Consider the following 20,258-nt stretch of genomic DNA (forward strand, 5'->3'; position numbering starts at 1 on the left):
GGGAAGAATCTTTTGTAAGGTTTGAGTTCCCCGTGAGGATTCTGATGAGGGTCTAGGGAAGCAGGGATCAGTTCTGGAAGGGTTGCTGTTTGTAAATAGGGATTAGGATAAACTGGGATTGATTAGGATCTAGGTGCTGTCATGAGGTGAGTGTGGTTTTGCAACTGGGTATCCCCAGTAATAGTTTGGAATAGCAAAGTGGGTCTGGGGCATCATTAGTTAGAAAACAGTGGTCACTCAAAGAGGGGGTGGTTATGGCATTTTACACTTACTGCATGACCTAGGGAGACACGATGCTTCCTGTTGTAAGGGGAAGATTTACCCTAGGGAGATACAAACCTTGCACCCAAAGACTTAGAAGATAGAGCATCCCCACTTGGAAGCTGTAGGTGTTGTACAGATTTGGTTTCGAAGTGAACACTTCTTCACTTTGAACTGATGGTGATGATATAATATGGAGCTGAGACATATAGAAGGGGACACAGAGGGAAAATAAGGGGAGAGGTGGGAATAAAAGAAAAAGGACAGAGAAGGGGCAATAAAGGTATGCATGATTTTTTGTCCTCCCTCTTTTCTTCGCTTTCTTGAGTAGGATCTTTTCTTGATGCCTAGCACAGTGTCCAGCATGTAATCGGCATTCAATAAATACTTGTTCAATGAATTAATCATTCAATCAATTTTGGTCCTGAAATGCCAAGGAAGAAGGGGCAATGAGCTGGCATATAGTAAGAACCATGTCTGTGCCAGGTGTAGTGTTAAACCTTTTGTGAAAGAGTAATGCGGAGTCAACTCCTCTGTCTTGATTCATCTGCAGGTTAAAATCTATCTGGTGACCTGCGGGGAGTAGGGTTTGCATGACACCGGTCAGCTTTGGTCTTTTGAATTTATTCGTTTATCGTGTATTTGTTCAATATATTTCCATTTACTATAGAAATAGGCTAAGTCCATCAACTTTTTCATAATTTCTTTTCATATCTTGAAATTGGAATTCCTTTTCTATATCTTTATTATTCCTCTAATCTTCTCTTGTTGATCCATCTGCCTTTCCGCACCAGGGCCTTCCAGGTGGCTTTCATGAATATGTATATTGTTGAGATGTTAGATGTTTAAAATAAGTCCCTATTAAATGATACAATTTTAAAGGAAGCCTGAATTATGTATTCATTAGGATCATCATTTTGTTTCTAAGTCAGATTCCTGATGCTGTAGTAGAGACAGCATCCTAGCCTGAAATGTTGAGGATAGTCCTGCAATTAGGGAATAATCAGTTCATTCTTAATCACAAGCACAACAGAATGACTCGAACATTGCTGTTTGATCTATCTGTACTTACATTTCTTCTTAATTCCTCCCTGCTAGTGTTCCTTAGACCTAATATGGATTGTCCCCACCTGACTATATATGTATTTTTTCATATCTCTAATTGAGATCCAACTATTAAATATCCATTTTTCCTCAGTGATGACAGTTTTCCAATGACTAAAATGCCTTTCCTGCAGTCTGTTTCTTCTTTTTGTTTGATTTGATCTGGTCTATTTATTCTCTGGACGAATAGTTCATTAGTTGAAGACTTTAGGAAAATAGTTCTGTTGCCACCTTGCCTTGACCTTTTTGAACCTCACAATCTTTTCATTTAAGCACGTCTTGGTCACCCAAGTGTCTCGAAAAAACCCAAAACTCTCTGTCTTGGTATCATAATAATCATAATAATAATTTATTTCTTGGAATTGGAGACCATATTCACTCCCTTTTTATCTATATGAGGAGCAGATTAAAAAAACACCTACAAGTCCACGATCAAGGTGTCAGCAGGTTTGGTTTTTTCCTTCCCAGCAAACAAGCTACAAACTTTCCGGGAAAAAGCTTTCGGGGGCGGAACCCAGGGAGCTTAGAATCCTCCCATTGGTTCTTCCTGAGCCCACCCCGGTCCCGCCCCCTGGGCGGATGAACCAATAGGGGCGTGAATTGTGGTTTAAACACGGATCCTGGCGCGACCGCTGGAGACCGAGTCTTGGGTGATTTTGGCTGTTGATCCCAACGTGGGTGAATGGGAAGGTGGCGAGTGGTTGGAGGAGCGGGGTCCGGCGAGGAAGGAGCCAGGGCGTTGGGGCTTGGGGCCCTGGGGGCCAGGGCTGGCGTCGGGGGTCGGGAGCCGGCAGCCAGGGCGTTGGGGCCTGGGGCCCTGGGGGCCAGGGCTGGCGTCGGGGGCCGGGGGCCGGGAGCCGGCAGCCAGGGCGTTGGGGCCTGGGGCCTGGGGGCTGGAGGCTAGGGCTACCCTGGGTTGTCTATGGCGCCAAGCCGGGTTGAGCCGCGGCCTCGGACTGCATCCGCTACCCACGGCGGTTTGGTTTTGATGAGTACCAGCGCCTGTGCCAGTCCCAAACCGCCAACTCTTCAGGGTCTTAGAGCCCCTGACGCAGGCTTCAAGAGTTAACAGCTGGATTAAGTGCCTGTTCGCTCCGGATCGGGCTTCTCCTTGCGCTTAGCTCTCGTTTTTGCGTGGACGAGCCCAGGGTAGAAAGTCTGGTCTGTGCTACACCATAGCTTCTCTCGTCTTCCCTAACCCCTCAGGGTCTAATATGTATTTCACATCCCTAGCTTAATCCAGAATGGCTACTCTGATCTTTGTTGATAAGGAAAATGGAGAACCAGGCACCCGTGTGGCTCCTAAGGATGGGCTGAAGCTGGGGCCTTGTAAGTATACAGGCTGCAATCCGAGACACAGGTATTGTGAATCAATTGTGAATGCGGCCTGGAGCTGGGGGAGGCATTTAGTGTACTTGGTTGGCCGTTGGAATTAAGTTTACCCAATACTGTTATTGTAACATGCTTGTTATGGGTCTCTTTTTCAGGTTCAGTGTCTTAATGAGATTATTTAAGAGGATACTGGACTGCAGTACTATTAGGCATATCATGGCCATGCCACTGTCAAAAGTGGGGGTTGGGTTTGGGGGTAAAAATTAGGCCAAGTTTACATACAGTCAGCCTTCGAGTTGCACAGGTGTTTACTGTCTGAATAATCTTATGGTAAGACTTTTTCTTCAGCAGTCAAAGCCTTGGATGGGAGATCTCAGGTTTCAACACCACATGTGGGCAAAATGTTTGATGCTCCACCAGCCTTACCTAAAACTGCCAGAAAGGCTTTGGGAACTGTCAACAGAGCTACAGAAAAGTCAGTTAAGACCAATGGACCCCTCAAACAGAAACAGACAACCTTCTCTGCCAAAAAGGCAAGTGTTAGCTATAAAGACATTATTGAAACACTTCACTTCTGACTCATAAAATGACTATTAGCATCCTCTCTGGCTTTCTTCCCTGTGAGCAGAAGGAAATATAGATAAACACAGATAGCAGAAGAGAGTCGTACTGTTTTTGTGGACTTCCTCTGTACCTCAAAACCAGAAGTCTCAGAAGCAGCTGGTGGGGCCGGCCCCGTGGCTTAGCGGTTGGGTGCTCGCGCTCTGCTGCTGGCGGCCTGGGTTCGGATCCCGGGCGCGCACCGACCCAGCGCTTCTCTGGCCATGCTGAGGCCGCGTCCCACATACAGAAACTAGAAGGATGTACAACTATGACTATCTACTGGGGCTTTGGGGGAAAAAAGGAGGAGGAGTGGCAATAGATGTTAGCTCAGAGCTGGTCTTCCTCAGCAATAAAAAAAAAAAAAAAGGATTAGCATGGATGTTAGCTCAGGGCTGATCTTCCTCACAAAACAAAACAAAAAAGAAGCAGCTGGTGAATATTTTTGCCTCACCTGCCTTTAACTAGTATCTTGAGGAAGATTGGTCGGTAGTGTCGACTTACGGATACATGAAGTAGTAAGAGCAAGGGTGTGCTTTGCAAGAGGTCACGTTCCTAATGTAATAGCTCAGGCGCTGCCATCCTCCTCCCCGCCTCCCAGAGCAAGCACCAGCTTGTTGGGTGATGATTTGCTAAAATGTTGACCTTTGTGTGCACGAGCTATAGGTCAGTGCATCCCAGAATAAGAGGACTTTGCTGTGAAAGATGCTTCAGCATGTAGATTAACACTTTATTTGAATAACTGTTTTAATGTGTATTAGGAAAAAACAGCTGCTACTTTACATCAAACCCATGACTTACGTGTAGTGCAGCTTAGGACAAGGATGTCTTTAAAAAACTGAGTTGACTTAGAAACGTTAAATACATGTATTGCAAGGATATGGCAAAAATAATGAGAATGTGACAGAACCGAAGTGTAGGAGACGCTGCGGTAGGGATTTGCTCTAGGCGTAAGATTAAATTCGGTGTAAGATTAAATTTGGAATACACAGGCTTTAGTTTTGGCCTACTACTGTCGTAGATTGCCTACCTGTCAGTTCCAGACTAAGGATTTATCCACGGTGGGCTTCTCAAGTCCTTGACTGTCTTTTGCTGCCTCTCACTCAGTCTGTGTATTTGAGAAATACAAACTTGTTTTTAATATTAACCAAGCAAATAATGAAGGTAATACTGATGGAAAAAATCACACTTCCAAAAGCCAAAAATGGCTTCTAGGACTAGCTACTATTGTGGGTGACTCATGCCCATTTTTTCCTCTGTTAGGTTGAGTGACTGAGTTGATTAGCTCTGAATTAACTCCACTCTGTGTTCTTGATAACTTATGCTGACAGGTGCCAATACTTAAATTTCAGACTTAACTTTTGAGCCACGCTACTAGAATTGCTTGCTGAATTGTATTTGTATGTAATCATGAGAACTAAGGATTATGGTTTCTTAGAAGTCAGCATGAAACTGAAAAAATTTAAACTGTGGCGAAGTGGTCACACGTCTTGAAGAAGCCCTGTGATCTCTTGTACTAATCAGTTGACAAGCCTTCCACTCTCACTAATCCATATTTTCTTGGGTTGTTTTAGATGACCGAGAAGACTGTTAAAGCAAAAACCTCTGTTCCTGCGTCAGATGACACCTATCCAGAAATAGAGAAATTCTTTCCCTTCAATCCTCTAGGTAGTATCTTTTGGTATAACACAAATGCTTTAGCCTTGAGTTTCTCTTAGAATTCAATTCAGCTGTAACTTGATATGGATATGACCCCAAACTGTAAGGAGACTGTCTGAATCTGGGGGTCTTTGAACAAATATAATTGTTGGTGGAATTGTTTGTAAGGTATCATCTTTAGGTCAGGAGGGGGAGTTGGAACGAAGATGAGGAGAACATTGTTCCTGTCCTCAAAAGCTAACCACCTGGGGGAGATATGTTCACTATCATTGAACAAGTCTAAAGTGGACAGTGTTCCTGGCAAGCCTTTTAGATAGTGGGCTTTATGTCAAGTTGAACAATGTCTGAAAAAGCTATATAGCCAGTGAAAATGTTTTTTTTACTCCTTCAACCTGCTACATATATCTGAAATATTTTCTGTTATAGAACCAGCTTCTCAAACTTTGACTCACATTTGAGGAGAGGCTACTGTATGCCAGGTACTATTAGGCCTTGGATGAAGTGGTTAACAAGTCAGGCCCCACCCTGAGGGAGCCCACGATTTGGAGGGAAAGTTAAGCACTGAACAGATCATCTCACTGTGAGTGTGAGCCAGGAGAAAAACAGGGCCTGTTAGGGGGCACTGAACCTACCCTGGAAGAACAGGGAAGCTTTCTTTTAGGAAGTGACCTGAGGTTGTCTTTTTTTCTTTTTAATAGCATTATTATTTTTTTTAGGGTAGTAACATTGGTTTATAACATTGTATAAATTTCAGGTGTACATCATTATACTTCTGTTTCTGCATAGAGTACGTCATGTTCACCACCCAAATACTAATTACAATCCATCCCCACACACATGTGCCTAATCATCCCTTTTGCCCTCCTCCCTGCCCACCTGAGGTTGAGCCTTGAAGCATATAAAGAGGTAGCTAGGTGAAGAAGGGGAGGGGCAAGGCAAGAGCATTGTACATAAGTGTGCGAAGATCCTGAGGCAGAAAAAAGGCCTGGAGTGATTCTGGGAGGCTAATTGAAAGCCCAAGTGAAAGATGATGCTGGTGGTTGGGGGCAGATTATGCAGGGCCTTATAGATTTCTGAGCTGGATTTTTTTGCCTTTTTATCCAAAGAGCATTTAGTCGTTCTACTAATATACATTTCTAGGTTGTTTCTGGCTTTTATATATTACAAACAATTCTGCAATTAGTGTTATCGAAATTATATTGTCCAGAGTTGGTGAGTATATCTGGAGAGTAACCTTGAAGAAGGATTGCTGGGTCTCAAAGGATGTGTAATTAAGTTTTGATAAAATGTGGTGCATCCGTTCTAGTGATTACTATTCAGGAAAATGAGGTAGATTTATGGATATTGAGACCAGGGAAGAGGACTACAATATGCTGTGTTTGAGGAATGAGATGTTGCTAAATTGCCCTCCATAACAGGAGCATAAATGAGCAAACCCACCTGCAGTGGCTGAGGATGTCTGCTTCCCCCGTGTTCTCTAACTGCAAATGTTTTAAAACGCTAATCTTTGTCAGAAAGGCGGTGGATATCTCATTGTCTTAAATTGGGGGATGTATGTGTGTCTGAGCATGTTTGATGGCCATTTATAGTTTTTCTTTTTTAACTTCCTGTTTGTATCTTTGTTTTCCTTTGATTATGTGGCTTGCTTATGGATTTATTTATTTTTTTAAGAGCTCTTTGTGGATAAAGGAAGTTAGCTTTGTAATGTGGCAGACTTCTTTCCTCTTGAGTCTTTGTTTATGGTTTCCTTTACAATTCAGTGGTTTTAAACTAAGTAGTCATGCATTACTCAATTTCTTTTTGACTTTTGGGTTTGAACAGACTTGAAAAAGAGCAGACCAATTCCTAGTATTTAGGCCTTAGAGAACTTGCACGCTTCAGAAAATGATGGTTCTCCCTCCATCTTTGTTCTTATCTTGTGAGAAGACACTTAACCTCTTTGAAAAGAGGAAAGACTCAATATTTAAATACTACTTCTGTTAAGAAGAATCAGTTGTTTTAAATGATTTCTGAGAAGTAAGGCACTTGCTTACTTAATAATTTCTTCAGAAGTAAGGCACTTAACATTCCTTAAGAAGGAATGTTACTTAACACAGTGGTTCTCAAATTTTTTGTTTTAGGACTCTTTTACACTCTTAAAAATTAGCAAAGACCCCAAAGAAGTTTTGTTTGTGTGTTCTGTTTATATTTCCTGTATTAGAAATTAAAGTTGAGAAAAAAAAATTGATTAAAAAATAATAAGGCAACTACATTAATATAAATAACTTTTTTTTTTCCCCTAAAATAACTCTTCCAAAACAAAACTTATGGAGAAGTCTGGCATGGTTTTATATTTTTGAATATTTGCTTAATTTGGCTTAATTTAAGACAGCTGGATTCTCATCTGATTCTGCATTCAGTCTGTTGCATCTGTTTTGGTGAAGTATGAAGAAAATTTGGTCTCATGCAGATACGTAGTTAGGAAAGGGAGAAGCATTTTAACAGTCTTTTCAGATAAGTCTGGATAGTTTTCTTTGATACTACACTAAAAGTCAACAAGTGGCCGGTTGGGAACCTGTAGTTGCAAGGTGGAATCTGAAACCATATGTGAACATTTTATACTCTGATGATAAAATCCATTGGTCTATTTTGCACTTCCAGTGTATCTTTTATCCTTGCATTGGTCATTTAGAAATATTGGTTCACTGAGAAATATAGATCATCCAAATGTTGCAATGTTTCATTCTGTGATATCAAAAACATGTATCACCACTGATCTCATCAGAAAAGTCTAAGTATTAGGAAGCTGTCAAGCTAATGATTGCAGATAATTTTTCTAAAATTCTAGTTTTTTGCCTTGAAATTGTGAATTATATCGTAGGCAACAAATACTGTTTTCATTGAAGTGATAGACTTCTTTCATTCCTCTGAGAAAATGTGTGGCAAATACCCAAGTCTGAGTAACTACGGTTTCTTTCCGCTGTTCTTTCATCTACATAGTGTTCCAGGAGAAAGGCCTCTAGTTTAGCTTGCAGATCAAATCATTGCACAAATCCTTTTTCTTTGAGATCACTGTGGCACTTCAGTATGTGGCAGAGGTGCTTTATGGCATACTTCTCATTTTATCATTACAGAATACTAAAAAGATATGTTTTCAAAGGTCAAGAGCTAATAAAATTAATAACGTTTACTGCATATGGTAAAGTGATATGTGAAACTGGCATTTTTTACTGCAAGTGAGTGGTAGTGAGGAATAAAGTGACTACTAAATATAGTTTATTGCCACTGCCTTGATCCGTGCTAAGGCACAGCAGTTTTATCCACTGTTGCTTTTGTACCATCATTGTAAATATCAACAGTGGGAAAAGGTATAAATATTATTATGAAAATAGTTTGACCTTGTGGACCCACTGAAAGGGTCTCAGACCCCTAGGGGTCCACTGACCACCCTGACAACCACTGCCCTGACGAAACACTTTCTCTGTGACAGATTTTGAGAGTTTCGACCTGCCTGAAGAGCACCAGATTGCACACCTCCCCTTGAATGGAGTGCCTCTCATGATCCTCGATGAGGAGAGGGAACTTGAAAAGCTATTGCATCTGGGTCCCCCTTCACCTCTGAAGATGCCCTCTCCACCGTGGGAGTCCAGTAAGTGAACTATTGACCTTCTAGAAGGGCTGCAAACAATTTGTGTCATAACACTTTCATTACTGTGGGCACAGAGTTGTGTGGAAGGTTAGCCTGCAAGTAATTTCTATCCTTCAAATTTCAGGGATAAGGTTTCAGAATTTTGAGTCCCAAATGCCCAGGTAAAATTAAGGCATTCTGGAATCTGGACAGTCTTAGATACAGCAAAACAAGATTAAATTTAGCATATAGCTTCTTAGATTATAAATTGAAATACAATAAACTTGCTTGGAATGAGAATTCTAAGTTATATCCAAAGCTAATATAGGATCAAGACACCTGTGTAATAGCATAGAATAACAAAACCTTCTTACTCAGAAGGTTTGAGGATTTGGTTCAAACTGGTGGTCAAAAGCCATCATCAGTATGTTTTCTATTTATTCTGATGGGATAACTTACACTATTTTATAAATTACGTTAGTGATATTGTTGGTTCTTATTTAGGTCCCTAAGAACAATCGTTGCAGGTACTTCTAAGATTTATTTCCTAATGAAAGTTAATTCTGGGACCACAGCCACATTCCAAGAAGTGAGAGAGAATGTATGTGCATATGTGTATGTGTGTGCATATGTGTGTGTGTGGGGCGGGGTAGGGATTCATTAGACAAAGGGAAAACAAGAATTTATAATTAAAAGTGACAGCTAATGTCTATGTTGAGATGGACAATGACTCAAGGATTTGCGGATATTGAATAAGAAATTCCTGTTTTCTAGATGCGCTGCAGTCTCCCTCAAGCATTCTGTCCACCCTGGATGTTGCATTGCCACCCGTTTGCTATGACTTAGACATTTAAATTTCTTAGCACTTTATAGTTTGTGTGTATGTATTAATAGTTTGTGTTAATAAAGCAATTCTTTGTTTAACAGACTCTTAATATTTTGGTTGGTATTCTTTGGAATCTGCTTGAAACAGTATGAAATCTAGTGGAAGTATTTAACAGACAAGAGTCTCTAATCTGACAATAGAAGTTTGTCTGATTTGAAAAATTTACTTTACAACTCTTTGGTTTGTTAACAGCTTATTTTAGAAGCTACCACTGTTTTCCCTGAAATATATACCCCTCAATGTGTACTTTATTGCCTTTTTGTAGCCATTAACTAGTGACAGTTATTAGATCTCTTAATTAGAGGAGCCGCTTCCAGCTCATTAAGTATCTATTGCTGGGCGTTCTTTATTGCTGGTTCTGTTTAGTTTCTAATGACTTGAATACTCAGTGTTCAGTAATCAGAATTTGAAAGGCTCTAAATCTCCTGAGAACTCTACCGCCCTGGGATCTTCAGTTAGGTTCTTTGAAGATCACACCAGATAGTTTACTGATAGTAAGATCCACTCTTCACCTGTAGGAAACTGTTTACTTGCTTACCCTGTGTTGGACATTATTTTAAGTATTTGATAAGCATTGTGTTTCATGTTCACGACCCTATTTTTCAGATGAGAACAGTGAGGCTCAGAAGTTCATTGAGGGGGCTGGCCCCGTGGCTTGGCAGTTGAGTGCATATGCTCCGCTACTGGTGGCCTGGGTTTGGATCCCGGGCGCACACCGATGCACCGCTTGTCTGGCCACGCTGAGGCGGTGTCCCACATACAGCAACTAGAAGGATGTGCAGCTATGACATACAACTATCTACTGGGGCTTTGGGGATAAAAAGGGGGGGAAAAAAAGAGGAGGATTGGCAATAGATGTTAGCTCAGGGCCGGTCTTCCTCAGCAAAAAGAGGAGGATTGGTGTAGACGTTAGCTCAGGGCTGATCTTCCTCACACACACAAAAAAAGTTCATTGATATACTAAAGACATGAAGAGCTAGAAAATGATAGAGCTGGTATATTTTGATTCCAAGTCTGAGACTGGAATCAAAATATCAGAGATTGCAAATGGTTGCCCATGGATTTTCTTTTTTGGGGGGCAGGGGGTGGATGATATTAAAAAAAAAAAAATTGTTACTACCATTTAAAATTCCAGAGTTTCACATACTTTTGGTTTTGAATCTTGTCTTGGAAAAGCAGACCTGGCAAAACCAGACCTGGCCCTGGTTTCCAACAGTGGTGGACTGGTGATGGGGTGCTGGCTGCCTTTTAGGTGGAATGTGGGTTTTCTGTCCTACAGACCCTACCTGAGATGGCCTGAAGGGAGAGCTGAAGTGTCCTTTTACCCTTTGTCTCTTCTCTGACCCCGCCTACTTCACTCACTTTACTTGCCTGGGCCACGCAGTCAATTGAATTTGATCCTTGCTCAGTACTAACCTATGTAGGAAGCCTTTCCCCGAAATATCTGTAGCATCTATAGTCAAGTCAGAAGGTGAACCCTTTCTTTTCCATCATTATTAGACGAAGCCGCAGATATTAGGCTTGAAGTACTAGGAGCACATACAGACACTGATCTTGACTTTAAGATTTTTACCCTCTAAATATAACTGAATCAGTCTGAATTTGTGGAATTAGTAAAAACACTTCTAAGAATAAGATGACAAGGGCACTTTTCTGTAAGGGCGAGTATTAGATCTAGCATCCTTGGGTATAACTGGGCTACTTTGAAAAGCAAAACATAATTCTGAATGGCTCTTATACTCTACGGAAATCCAGAAACTTTGGAAGGTGGTCTCTTGTGGTGGAGGGAACAAAGGGCTGGGAGCAAGGCAACCAGTCAGTCCTTTACCATTAGTTACTGTCCTCGGCCAGACCTGAGCACGGAGTGATCTCTCTTCATCTGCTGTTAATCTGGATGCAAAGTGCTTCATGTTTGTTGAGACTGAGAACTTGACACAGATGCTTCTACATTAATAGAGATAATTTTCCATTTTGTGGGCATTGTTGCTGTTTGTATACAAGTTACTAAGTATAATGTGTTTGGCTTCATTATTTAAAAAAGCTTATGAGAAGCCCCATTTGGAATTCTAGTCTGTCCAAGTGATAATACTCTGGGATTAAAGTTTCTTTCAGGTCAGACAGTTGCCTATGCTGGACCTCGAGGGTGCTCTTGTCTGTAGGTTCACCCACACCTAGCTTGCTCCTCTGATGGCATTTTTCAGGCTTCAAATTCCAATTAACCTTTTCAATATATTAATGTTAATATTCTCTATCAGACCAATACTAAGCAATAGTACCAGGTCACAAAAGGGTCAGCACTACCACAGAAATTCCCAAGTTGACTTTGTTCTTTCATTAGTTTAATTGTAGATCCTTCACTGAGGCCCCACTGTGCCAGGGACCAAGCCTACGATGGTTAAGGCACGCATCACCCCCATCCTCAGGTGCCTGTGGTCCAGTGGAGGAGGCAGGCAGGAAACGGAAAATGAGTGCAGGGGCGGGAAGGACCAGGCACTGGGGAGTGCTCCCCAGCCCAGTGTAGGGAAGGGCGGGGAAGGCTTCCTGAGGAGGGACGTGTGGATGGAGACCTGGTGGAAGAGAAGTGTTCTGGGCAGAGGGAACGGCTTTTGCAAGTTTGAGGAAGCAAGAGAACATATCTTGTTAAATGAAAATGGCCTTTTTTTTTTTCTGCTTTAGGTTTGGGCAAGGAGTGTGGTTGGCAACAAAGGAGTCTGGTGAGTTAAGCAAGGGCCAGATGGCTTTGTAAACTATGTAAGGGGGTTTAAGTCTGTCCTAGGTTCAGAGTCTGTCCTGTGGGTGCCGTGGAAAAGTTTTGAGGAGGGAGTGACAGGGTCAGGTTGCGTTTCAGAGCCTCACTCGAGAGGCAGGGAGACCGATTTGGAGTCTGCTGCAGATGAACTTGATGAAATGACCTTGAGGTGACAGTGGAAAAGAGTAGGGCTTCAAGAGGAATTTAGGAGTTGGAACATCAGGGTGGCAAATGATGGGGAGAAGGCACAAGAAAGAATCAAGGATGCAGGGGAAAACCCCTCACACGAGGGTCTCCATGTGTTTACAAAGATGTTTGTTGCCACATAGTTTATAAGGGGAAAATATGATACAGATATACAGTGGAATAAAATGTATTCTTTAAAAAGGACAAGGTAGATCTACATATGTGGACGTGGAAAGGTAACCACAGAACTTTTTCAGTGTAAAAAGTGGGTTATAGAACAGTATTCAAGATCACTTTTATTTAAATACATATATACTTATATGCCACAGAAAAGCATAGTGGTGGGGAGTGCAGCCTCCAGACTCAAATCCTGGCTCAGCAACTTAGTTGCTCTGTGACCTTAGGCACGTTGGTTAACCTCTCTGAACTTCCATTTTTTCATCTGTGAAACCCATAATAGAATTTATCTTGAAAGGTTGTCAGGAGGATTATATGAGCTAGTGCAGAAACACTCAAAACAGGCTTGGCATGTTACTATTATGCTTAGGTTTATTTTTGAGTATAAAAATATCTGTAAAGCTATACGTTTGTCTCTTATCAGGGTTATCGTGTGTGTGCATATGGGAGATTAGCATAGTTTAAGTTTATAGGGATTTGTATATTAATAGGATTATACCATTTAAAGAGAGAGAAAATGCCCTTCCCTCTGGAACCTTGAGAACCTGGAGGTCAAAGAGATGGCCTTCCTCTTGCAGATTTCCCGCAGACCTCATTGTGGGGTTGGGGGCATCAGGTGTAGCTTACCTTGATAACCGCTCCTAAGGTTCTGGGATGTCCAAACATCCTGTTTGTGACTTGGGTCCAGGCTGGTGCAGCTGATTCTGCAATAGCCTCAGAAGAGGCTAGGGGTGGGCTGTGGTCCTTTGGTATTAGTGCCTTTTGGGAACTGAAGATCATTCCTGGAGAAAATCACCCAGTGGAACCAGTTGACATCCCTGAGGATTCAGGATTGACCAACTTTGTGAGTTGAGCTGGGCATGCAAAACTGTTGACAATTTTACACTAATACTCATTCTCCCACTTTGAGTCAACTGTTTTCATACCATCTCTGCTCTAAACTTCTCTCCACCACCCCTGCCTCTCAGGTCCTGTACCTCGTCCCTAGTGGAGGATGTAGGAGCCAACAGTCAGGAATGCCCTGAACTTGCTACCGTTTATCCTACAAGCTTCCTGCATCTTGTGACAGAGGTGTCCCTCCTGCTGTCATGGGCCAGTCCCTCCACACGTGCTCTGGGTCACCTCCCCTCTTCAGTTCTCTCCTTCCTCTGTCTCTTTTTTTTTTTTTTTTTTTTTTAGTCTCTCTAGTCTCCACTCCACCATCACTAAAAATCCTTCCTTGTCTCCACATCTTTCTTAAATGTCAGGTTGTCTGTTGCCAATCTTCCCCTCCTTTTTTTTTGCCTCCCCAAAGCCCCAGTGCATGGTTGTATATCCTAGTTGTAAGTCCCTCTAGTTCTTCTATGTGAGCTTCCACAGCATGGCAACTGACAGACAGTGGTGTGGTTCCGCAACCAGGAAATGAACCCAGGCCACTGAAGCAGAGCACACTGAACTTCAGCCACTAGGCCATCAGGGCTGGCTCCAGTGTGACATTTTAAAATGCAAATCTAATCGTCAGTCCCCTGCTTAAAGCCTTCCAGTAGATTCCCGCTGTGCCTCGGGTAACATCTGAACTCATCTCCCTGGGCCTCAAGGCCCTGCATGATCTGGGCCCTGCCTGGTGCTTCAGTGTCACTCTGTTCCACACTGCCTCTCCCCAGAAGCCAACTGTACCTGCTTTTCATTCGCGATGCACTATTCCTGCCCGTGGGTGGCACCCTGCAGGGAGCATGCGTCTGGTTTCACGGCTGTTGCCTCCTGAATTGCATTTCAGATTCCTCTGCCCGTCACTGAGTCCACTTAAGGCATCGGTTGGTTCTCCTCGACCTCACCTCAGGTTGAGGAACTAAGGTGGCTGTCTCACCTGGTCATCCTCAGCTCCCTCACCCCACACGGCTGAGCAGTCACCTCGTCCTGCCAATTCCACCTCTTCAGTATCTCAGCAAGCCCCGATTCTTCCAGTGCTAGCCATCCTGTTGCAGGCCACCATCATTCTCACCTGGGACGTTCTACAGCTTATTCTTCCTGCTTTACTATTATCTCCCCAAAGCCGTTCTCCAGGTGGCAGCCAGGACGGCTTTCCCCTTCAGCGAACGTGATGCTATCGTTTTATTTGAGACTGGAGTTTTCAACTCGAGAAGTTTGATTTCAGTCCTTTTTCATATCTCCATGTTTCTACTCAACTTTTTGAACATATGAAATACAGTTATAATCTCTGTTTTGCTAATTCTGACATCTATGTCTGTTCTGGGTTGGTTTCAGTTGGCTGTTTTTTTTTTCCCCTCATTATAGGTCATGTTTTCCTACTGCTTTGTATGCCTGACAGTTTTTAATTGGATGCCAGACATGTATTTTACCTTTTTTTCATGCTGGGTATTTTTACATATCTAGAAACATTTTTTTTTTTTTTTTGTGAGGAAGATCAGCCCTGAGCTAACATCCATGCTAATCCTCCTCTTTTTGTTGAGGAAGACCGGCTCTGAGCTAACATCTATTGCCAATCCTCTTCCTTTTTTTTTTTTTTCCCCCAAAGCCCCAGTAGATAGTTGTACGTCTTCGTTGCACATAGTTGCTCTATGTGGGACGCGGCCTCAGCATGGCCAGAGAAGCGATGCCTCGGTGCGCGCCCGGGATCTGAACCCGGGCTGCCAGCAGCGGAGTGCACGCACTTAACTGCTAAGCCACGGGGCCGGCCCTCTAGAAACATTCTTAAACTTTGCTCTGGGATGTAATTAAGTTACTTGGCCACAATCTGATTCATTTGAGTCTTGCTGTTCAGGTTTGTTAGGGAGGACCAGAGCAGCCTTTGGCCTCAGGCTAAATTTCCCCTTCTCTTGAGGAAAGACTTTTTTTCTTCCAGTTTTATTGAGATATAATTGACATACAGCACTGTATAAGTTTCAAGTTTATAGCATAATGGTTTGACTTACGCATATTGTGAACTTTTCTTTTTTTTACACCGTATCTTCCATTTATTTTTATGACAATCAAATGAATCCCTATCTTACAGATGAGGAAACACGCTTCCAAAATTTAAATGATGCAGCTGGTAGGTTGTTGGAGCATGGACTCAAACCCATGTCTGTCTGGCCCCAATATCCAGGCTCTTTTTTCTTTTTTCCAGCTTTATTGAGATATAATTGACATATAATATTATGTAAGTTTAAGGTATACAATGTGTTGATTTGATCCACTTATATATTGCAAAAGGATGACCATCATAGCGTTAGCTAACACCTCCATCATGTCACATAATTACTGTCTCTTTTTTGTGATAACATTTAAGATCTACTCTCTCAGCAACTTTCAAGTATATAATACGGTGTTATTTACTGTAGACATTATGCTGTACTTTGGATTCCCAGGACTTACTCGTCTTATAGGTAGAAGTTTGTACCCTTTGACCATCATCTCCCCATATTTCTCCCCCTCCAGCGCCTGGTAACCACCATTCTACTCTCTGTTTCTATGTGTCGGCTTTTTTAGATTCCACAAATAAGTGATACCATATAGTATTTGTCCTTCTCTGTCTGACTTATCTTACTTAGCATAATGCCGTCAATGTCCATCCATACTGTCACGAACGGCAGTATTTCCTTCTTTCTCATGGCTGAAATAATACTCCATTGTATATATAACCCCATTTTCTTTATCCATCCATCTGTTGGTGGACACTTGGCTATTGTGAATAATGCAATGAACATGGAAGTGCGGATATCTCTTTGAGATCCTGTTTTCATTTCCTTTGGATATGTATACCAGAAGTGGGATTGCTGGGTCATATGGTGGTTCTATTTTTAATTTTAATTTAAGGAACGAGGTAAGACTCTTAGTTCTCTATCCACTGTTCCCTGAATTATGCAGTTTTCCAGTCTGGCTGTTGGGGATGGACACTATTCCTGCCCGTGTGTGGTCTGCGGGTCTTCCCTCTGATCCTTTCGGGCGGTTTTCTCGCGTGCCTGTAATGAGCAGTGCTCTTCTGAATACTAGCGGGAGGCCCTCTGCAAATTTTCCCGGTTCTCTCTCTGCTGCTCTCTCCTCTCCAGGGCTCTGCCCTACAAACTGGCTGCCTTGGTCCCCGCCCACTCTGCGGTCTCCTCCTCTCAGGGAGTCGGCTGGCTGTGCTGGGGTCCCCTCCCTTCCCCACTCAGTGGCAGTCTCTGGGCTCAGCTCATTCATTTTCCATTCCTCGGGGATCGCTGTCCTTGGTGGTTTAACATCTGTTCTCTCAGAAACCATCATTTCATGTTTGCCCTGTTTATTACTTGTTTCAGGCAGGAGGGTCCAGTGGTCCTTGTTAGTCCATCGTGGTTGGAATTGAAAGTCCTCTCCAGGTGTCATTTACTATTTTTTTTTTAACTGAGGTAAAATTCATGAAACATAAAGTTCACCATTTAAACCATTTTAAAGCGTACAATTCAGTGGCTTTTATTATAGTCACAATGTTGTGCAGTCATCTATCTAATTTCAGACCATTTTATCACCCCACTAAAGAAACCCATGCCCGTTAAACAGCCATTCCCCACTTCATTTACTTTTCAGTGACGCCCCACTGCCCTCGGGATAAAGTCTAGTGGCTCCCACGGTGCGTGGTGGCTCCCAGGGAGACGACGTCTGATTCACTCCTGGAAAGCTCTTCTGATTTGCCTGACTCCTACCTGCCCATCCTTTAGCTCTCCGCTGAGACTCTTCTCTTGCCGGCAGCCTTTCCCGAGACCCCGAGGTTGGACTGGCTGCCCTCCTATTTGCTCAGTTAGCCCCAGACCCTTCAACTTATCCTGGCACTTACCACGCTGGGCTGTGTCTGCCTGTTGGTCCAGCTGTCTCTTCAGCCACCCTGGGAGCTGCTGAGGCCTGTCCTGTGTACTGTTGTATCTTCATGCCTGCCATGTGGCAGCTACTCGGGTATTTGCTGAAATGAATGAGTATGTCATCAGTCCCTGGGGACCCCGTTTCCTGGACACCCAGGGACTGCACTGTGCCCACTGTTACATCAAGCAGAGCCAGGCAGGGGGCCCGTCTTCATCACAGTTTTCCACAGAGAGAGTGGTGGGGGCAGAGCATGAGCAAGGGGGCCGGCTTCCCGCCTCCCCTGCTAGATAGCGCTGGTCCTATTAGCGGTTTTTCTTACAGCGCCCCTTGCCTGTTTACTGAGATGACCCAAGTCGCCAGGGTGGAAAGTGAACTGGTTTTCTTTCTGCAGTAACTGCTGCCTAACGTGTTTTGTTGACCTCTCCTCCCTGCTGGGTGGTGGGTGATGCTTCACAGCATCTCAACAGATTGTTCAGCTTTCCAGTTACTTTGGGTTAAAATTCAGTTTTGATTTGGAATATAAGCCCCAGTCCTGTTCATTTTAGAGCTTCCATCTGAAACTCATTGCAAGCTCTTGCCTGCAGATGTCGGGTCCTCGTGGGCCTTACCACAGCCCAGTGCCAGGGAGGACAGCTGGAGGACGGAAGGATTCTGCTCAGGGAGCAGGCCACATCTTGGCTATGGGGAGTGTCCTGGCTTCATTCTGGGTGTTGGGCTCTGTGATGCTGGTGGCCAGTGCTCTGTGTAGGGTGTGTGTGACCACCCCTTCCTCTATGGCTGCAGACCTCCGTTCCTCCTGAGAATGGCAGCTCTGCCTTTTCCCACACCTTTCCCAGGTGGGGCCTCCTATTGCTTGATCCAGGGGCCATCCGTGGCCTCTGCCTCTCCATTAATAACCATTGGGGTCCTTTCCAGACCCTGTAAGGGCCACAGAGAATGGGATGGGGTGAAGGTTTCCCAGGTACACCACGTCAGAGGATCTGCAGGCCCTGCAGATCTGGGCTACTCCGGCAGGTGAGAAATCCCTGGACCGGGAGCAGGCACCAGTGTTTAAGTTCAAGTCCCACATGCCGGTGATCCCCCTTTTCTCTCCACAGTGTGTTAAGAAGACTGAAAAGGACACACACCGTATTCTCAGGCTCCCGGAATGCTCCCCCAAGAGCCCTCTCTCTCACCCCACTTGGCTCTGTTGGTGGCACCAGAGTAAGCCTACAGTTTCTGAGATGCCACTCTCCCATCCTTGCAGGTCCATGTGGTTCGTTTAGAGCTACTCCTGGCTACAGGAAGGGGAGGAACCACTCTCTCCCACCATGGACGTGGCTTTTCCCTGCAGACACCCAAAGGCTAACCACCTCCTCTCTCAGGCCTCTTTCCTTTCCCAATGGCTGATGCTCACAGGGCTAGTTCTGGCATCTCTCGACAAGCCCAGAATTAACTAGAGAACATGCTGTGCCTAGTGGCTTTTGGAACCTTAGCCACATGTACTCAAGGAATAGGAGCAATCAAATGGCAGATCTTCCGTCCCTCTCCTCCAGCTAGAGTCAAACCCTGCTGAGGGGTTGTTTATCTTTGTGGTCTCCAAGTTTACAGCCTTGCCTGGGGTAGACAAACAGGCAGTTTGTAGAATTGAATCACAGCAGGAAGTACCACAGGCAGATGGCTGCCTGTGGCCCTGTGTGCACAGGCTCCTGGGAGGATTCATGCCTATACTCCCTGTGAAGAGGCCTCTCTTTCCTGCAAGAGGAGCCCAGACTGACGAGCCACTTCTCTTCTTGGAGCACACAGTGGAACAGACTGCAGGTCCTGCCTTCCTCTGGAGCTCGAGGATGGAGGGGGTTTCCATGGCGATGGCACGCACCATCCCTCCCCTCTGTCTTGCAGCCCCACTGCAGAGGTGGTAGCTGCCTGCTGTTGGTATGCTGCTCAGAGCCCAGGCTACAGCTGGCTTTTATCTTCCTGAACACTTGCACTGATGCACTGGAAGGGACAGCCCATCGGGGCCACTAACCCAGGGGTGCGGTCAGGGGCAGGGCACAGAGTTAAGAAGCATCTTCATCTTCCAGAAAGATCAAAAGCTAATTGAGCACAATGTTCTGCATTCCTAGGTTGAAAACTGGGTATGTCACAAGAGCAGTAAAACAGATTGTTTTTCAGTCCTGCACTGTAGTCAGAGGCAGAGGGGTGAGGCTGGCATGGAGAGAGGCTGAGGGGACAGTTGTGTGAAGAGGGACAGAGAAAGCAGGCGTGGATTCATGCCTTGAGAAGGAGCCAGAAAGAACTGGGAGCTAAGAAGGCAGCAGACAACACAACACAGTGCTTGGCACCTCGCAATACTGGAACACAGGATTGTTGAATTTTACGGGAGGGATGTATTCCTGAAGACCTTGCATAAATGCTAAAAATTTACATAATTTAGGACTAGTCCTGACACGGATACTGCATTAGTGTGCTCGGGCTATCATAACAGAACACCACAGACTGGGCGCTTCAACCACAATACTTTATTGTCTGACCATTCCGGAGGCTGGTAGCCCAAGATCAAGGTGTCAGTAGGGTTGGTTGCTTCTGAGGCCTCTCTCATTGGCTGGCAGATGGCTGCCTTCTCTCTGTGTCCTCACGTGGTCTTCTGTGTCTGTGTCCTAATCTCTTCCTGTGAGGACACAGGTCACACTGGATTAGGGTCTACCCTACGGACTCCATGTTAACTTTAAAGGCCTTGTCTCCACATAAGGTCACATTCTGAGGTACCAGAGGTTAAGACTTCAACATATGAATTTTGGGGTGTGGGCGTGGGGGGAGGTAGGGTGAGGAGAGACACAATTCAGCCCATAACAGATGTCATGTATTTCTGTTAAAGAGGCGACGCTGTACAGAAATGGCATGAATATAACTTCTTTTAAGCC

The 20,258-nt window shown here is 44.1% G+C and overlaps 1 protein-coding gene across 3 annotated transcripts; it reads left to right on the top strand.

Annotated features, from left to right (window-relative positions):
- The first annotated feature begins 1,948 nt into the window (after positions 1-1,948).
- Positions 1,949-9,492, top strand: PTTG1 (PTTG1 regulator of sister chromatid separation, securin). Of its 3 annotated transcripts, none has more exons than XM_058545323.1 (6): positions 1,949-2,039; positions 2,599-2,694; positions 3,049-3,230; positions 4,872-4,965; positions 8,426-8,584; positions 9,338-9,492. In XM_058545323.1, the coding sequence occupies exons 2-6, from the start codon at positions 2,610-2,612 to the stop codon at positions 9,415-9,417; spliced, it is 600 nt and encodes a 199-aa protein (XP_058401306.1). In that variant the 5' UTR covers positions 1,949-2,039; positions 2,599-2,609; the 3' UTR covers positions 9,418-9,492. The 3 variants fall into 3 exon arrangements, with proteins under 3 accessions (XP_058401306.1, XP_058401288.1, XP_058401297.1); XM_058545305.1 differs by having other exon boundaries at positions 1,950-2,039; positions 3,046-3,230; XM_058545314.1 differs by lacking the exon at positions 1,949-2,039 and having other exon boundaries at positions 2,300-2,694; positions 3,046-3,230.
- Positions 9,493-20,258: the final 10,766 nt, after the last annotated feature.

This window comes from Diceros bicornis, chromosome 1, assembly GCF_020826845.1.
Source record: "Diceros bicornis minor isolate mBicDic1 chromosome 1, mDicBic1.mat.cur, whole genome shotgun sequence".
Taxonomy (NCBI): Eukaryota; Metazoa; Chordata; class Mammalia; order Perissodactyla; family Rhinocerotidae; genus Diceros; species Diceros bicornis.